This window comes from Sceloporus occidentalis, unplaced genomic scaffold, assembly GCF_023333645.1.
Source record: "Sceloporus occidentalis isolate IW3139 unplaced genomic scaffold, rSceOcc1.0.p SCAF_375, whole genome shotgun sequence".
Classification (NCBI taxonomy): Eukaryota; Metazoa; Chordata; class Lepidosauria; order Squamata; family Phrynosomatidae; genus Sceloporus; species Sceloporus occidentalis.
In genome coordinates this window covers 425,285-430,205 of record NW_028317355.1, presented here as the reverse complement: position 1 = coordinate 430,205, position 4,921 = coordinate 425,285, and the positions used below count along the sequence as shown (strand labels likewise).

Sequence of the window (4,921 nt, the reverse complement as noted above, 5' to 3'; positions counted from 1 at the left end):
GGTCCTCCACTCTAAGATGTCGGGAAGCCCCCACCAGGGCCGGCCTTACGGGTGTGCGGCCGCACAGGGTTTAAATTAAAACATTGGGGTTTTTTTTTTACTTTATTTAGCATCCTCCATGTTAAATAAAGTTTTTGTTAACTTTATTTAACATGGAGGATGAGGGGAGAGGGGATAGATAGTGAGAGGGGGTACATAGTGAAAAGGGGGAACAGTGAGAAGGGGCAGATAAGATGGGGAGAGGGGGTAGTGTGAATGTGTATGAGAATGAATGAATGAATAAATGTGTGGATGAATTGGGTGAATGCGTATGACAATTAATGAATTCATGTGTGGATGAATTGCTTGAATGATTTGTGAGACTGCATTAATTAATGTGTTAATGATTTGTGTGAATGAGTGAGTAAATGCAAAGATGGTCCATGAAGGGTGGGCTTTAACAATAAATAAATAAATAAATATGGGCTGCTCGGGCTTAAATGACCGGGCCTATTTTTTGTCCCAGTCCGGGCCTGACTGCAGTTATTTTTGTACGGAAGTACAAATGCAATAAAGCTGCAGTACATTGAAGTACAACTGTAGGTTTGCGATATAAAAAAAAAAGTGCAGTAAATGTGCAGTAATACTGCAGTAAAAGTGCAGTATTGCAGTTTTTTCATGTCCAAAAAAACCTGCAGTATTACTTCAGAAAAAACTGCAGTAATTTTTGGTAAGGCCATCCTCAGTGCCACTCATAAAGTGGAGCCACCAGGGTCGAACTCGAGTGTTCGCCCCTCTAGAGACGGCCATACTCCAGAGACGGAGTCCATGGATGTCCCTCTAACCGGTCCAAAATCAAGAGACGGTGAGGGCCATTCATACTTATAACGAAACTACTGTTACCTGTAAAAAAAAAAAAAAAAAAAAAAAGGATTGAAAACTGTTAACTCTAGCCTTTCTCTCCTAAAGAATAGGTTTCTAATCCTTTGTTAGAAGAAAGCCTCGGAATTCCTACTCTATACCCCGGCCTCGGCATGACTTTTGCTTTAACCCCTTAATGACAAATCAAAATGCATTGTTTTCAATGGGTTTTGGTACCGCCCATTGTCCTTAAGGGGTTAATGGTTGAACAGGCAGTGTCTGACTCTTAAAAAAAAAAAAACCTATACATTTTCACATACCACTTATAATTGGGTAACGAATGTCCTATACGTGTGCTTGAATTGGACGAATTCCGAGGAACACAGCTGAACATCTACTTTGGGTGCAGGAGAAGACAACCATGTCCTTTACCTCTGACCTTTGCCACAGTCTCTGAAAAGCAAACCGAGTTGTCAACTTGACATTATCATTGAAATCAGCACGTTTAAAGGACTTTGTTCATACTTCTTATGGGTAGTCCATCAACGCGGATTGTATGGAAAGCCCACTGCAACTTCTTGACCTTGGAAAGGATTCTACACTAAACAAGTGTGTGTCTATATAGCTGGGCTTCATCTCCACGGCAACAATTCACCTTTCAACTGCTGGGACCCAGCCCTGGACTGGTCATCTGGCGGACCTCAGACCGAGTTCATTCCAAAATCACTGCTTTTTCAGATCCTACAATGTGCCGCATGAGTAGGAAAAACGTAACACGTGGCTCCATGTAACCAGCCGGCTTACGCCACGTGCCAGGGCCACCACGTCAATCCCCAGTATAGCCCTGCTAGCAAACCCATTTTGGGGGGGGGGGGGATCACCAAAGATTTCAGCCTTACAGCTCAGGCATCCATTTCTAGTCAATTGATTGTAAGCTCACAAGAACAGGACCCCTTTTCTCCTTGTTTAAAAGTATGTCACCAGTTACTCTTCATTTGGTAAATCTGATATTTTTATTATTATTATTTTGTTGGAACCAGCACTAGATAAACTACTGGCGCTCTTTAAATAGTTAAATAATACTAATATTAATATTAATAATGATCTCTGCTTTAAACACGCCGTCTCGCATCAGCACCACGAAAACATTTATAATCTGAACAAAAATAAAAGCTGTCTATGGACAAGAAATTAACCCTTTCTGCATCCCGAATGTAGAAAGCAATACACATTGTATCAGGCTAATTACCTTGTACTCTGTAACCACACCTGTCAGTTCCCGGCCTCCTGAAGTCATCTAGGAACCCTCCCCTTGGTATAAACAAGCAGGTAATGTGCACTCAGTTCTTGTGCTACAGGTGTTACATGCTACGCTCATAATTCTGGAATACTGATAAGCCGCTCTGGAGAAAATGTTACCTTAAATCTCAGAAAAAAACCCAAACTTTCCGCAGAAAGCAAAGGATTGACAGGTTAGTACTCTTAAAAAAGGCAGAAAATATATTATTATATAATTACTAGAATATATTGTTATTTAAATGTGTCGATCTCACTTGTAGATATTTACCCCAAAAACACTTATATATATACAAATATAATCTATACAAGTATTCATTATATATAATATATTTATAGAGTATTTGTTTCAAGGGAAAAAATTTCATGTTAGTTACAATTATATTTTTTTTTACCAAAATATACAGAAAAAAATTAAACAAATGTGATCTTGAGTTATTCTAGTCTAAGACTCGAAAAGTTTAAAAGGAATCAAAGGGCTAAATGGAGAATGCCGATACCTTGAACTAAAAACTCCAGTCTTCCTCTGGTGATGTGGGTTTATTACATTTTAAACAATTTATATTAAAAGTGGGAGTTAAATTACTTGAAAAAAATAATGTACATTACCAAAATATATGTGACTAATTTTAAATTATATATATATATATATATATATATATATAACATATATATAAAATAAAAAAAAATATATGAAAAATCATAAAAAAAGCTAAAATGTAAATGAAAAATTAGGTATTTTCCCCTCAAAGGCAGTAAAGGTAAGATATTTCTATAACAGTCCTAAAAGAGACCTTTCTAAAAGTTAAAAAAAAAAAATATTAAAAAAAAATTGTCTTCTTTTCTTTGAGCATATTTCTTGTAATCGCTGGCACTTTATATGAAATGCAACGACACATGTTGCTCAACACATGATAAAAGGTTCTTGTAAGATTCCAGTTTATGAGGCTTATAATTAACTTGTTCAATAATGGTTACAGTCATCGGTGTTCCCTTAGCTTACTTTCCTTTCCGGGTACAAATGCATATAGAAATCAGAAGCACCTCTAGGGACGGATTTAATAAGACTTGCATCTCCAGCTCTTTTTTTAAATTAATCAACATTAACGAATCAGCCGATTGGATCAATCATCTTGGCCATGTAGCAACCAGCCATTCCGAAGTCTTGCGTCTATCGGCAAGACTTTGGGGGGGAAAAAAACTGTAAGAATGTTGGCTATTTCACATAAATTCCTATTAGAAAAAGGAACGTTCAACTTCTAGAGTATTACTATTAATAATAGTTACAATGAATGAATAAACATTCCGATATTAGGCGAAGAGGGTCCAGCTCATGGTGTAAGAAATTAAAAGGATAAAAAAAATGTAAAAAAATAGAATATATGTAAAATGTGATTATGAGTTAGATAGAACATTCATTCCAATTCCATTCTTCTGCTTTATTTTTAATGCGTTTTGTTATAATTTCCTTTTAATTAAGCAAATATCTGGAAAATGAGCCGCCAAATCCTTTGGATCGTGTTCAGTGGGATAGCATTCATCGTTACAGTGAGGATATCGTATATTTACCATTCCAACACGGATGATTTCAAATCCTTTCTGGAAAGAATCCAAGACTTGAGAGTGAACGTCACAGAGCCACGACCCACGGAAACGCAGCCAAAAGCGGCCACCAAGCCGGCTCTGACGGGTATGTGGACCGTAAACGCCATCGGACGGCTGGGTAATCTGATGGGGGAATATGCCACACTCTACGCCCTCGCAAAGTTGAACGGCCACCAAGCCTACATCTATCCGGGAATGCACGACCAGTTAGCCAAGATCTTTAAAATTAAGCTGCCCGTGGTCCACAATGAGGTTCTAGATCGTATTAAATGGAGAAACTATGGACTTCATGATTGGATGTCTCCAGAATACAACAACATCGAAGGAGAGTATGTTAGATTAACCGGCTACCCTTGCTCGTTTACCTTCTATCATCATATAAAGGATGAAATTCTCGAGGAATTTACTTTTCACGATTTTGTGAAAGAGGAAAGCTACGCCTACCTCGCCAAAGCACGGGGAGACCGGCAAAACGTGACTTTCGTTGGGGTGCATGTCCGTAGAGGAGACTACGTCCATGTCATGCCGAACACATGGAGAGGGGTTGTAGCCGATAAGGGGTATTTACAGAAGGCCATGGACTACTTCAGGAACAAGTATGAAAACCCTCTTTTCGTGGTGACCAGTAATGGCATGAACTGGTGCAAGGAGAACATCGATAGTTCCCTCGGAGATGTCCACTTTGCTGGAGATGGTAAAGAAGGTTCTCCCGGACGAGACTTTGCCCTCTTGGCCCATTGTAACCATACCATCATGACCGTAGGGACATTTGGGGTCTGGGCTGGATACCTGGCAGGCGGCGAGACCATCTACCTCTCAAACTACACTTTGCCCGATTCTCCATTTCTCAGACTTTTCAAGTATGAAGCAGCTTTCCTCCCAGAATGGATCGGGATCCCCGCCGACCTCTCGCCTTTACTAAATAAAGCCAACCCATAAGGGATTACCACTGGAATGTCTACATTTTACAGCCGAGATGAAGTTCAAGCAAACGTACTCCTTGTAAATCACCATGAACATTGGCAACACTGTCCTGTTATTTATTTGCAAAATACGGAACTGCCAATTTTTTTTTATTTTTTTTTTAAAAAAGTGAAAAACAGATAACTAATGTTTTTTTTTCAAGGCAGAGTTATTAAAAAAAAAATGTTGCAATGTGCACCGCAAAATATTCTAAAAA

The 4,921-nt window shown here is 38.8% G+C and overlaps 1 protein-coding gene across 1 annotated transcript; it reads left to right on the top strand.

Moving 5' to 3' along the window:
- The first annotated feature begins 3,630 nt into the window (after positions 1–3,630).
- Positions 3,631–4,680, top strand: LOC149273461 (galactoside alpha-(1,2)-fucosyltransferase 2-like). The gene has a single exon (XM_089506287.1). It carries the CDS (start codon positions 3,631–3,633, stop codon positions 4,678–4,680), a length of 1,050 nt encoding a protein of 349 aa, XP_089362413.1.
- The last annotated feature ends 241 nt before the right edge of the window (positions 4,681–4,921 follow it).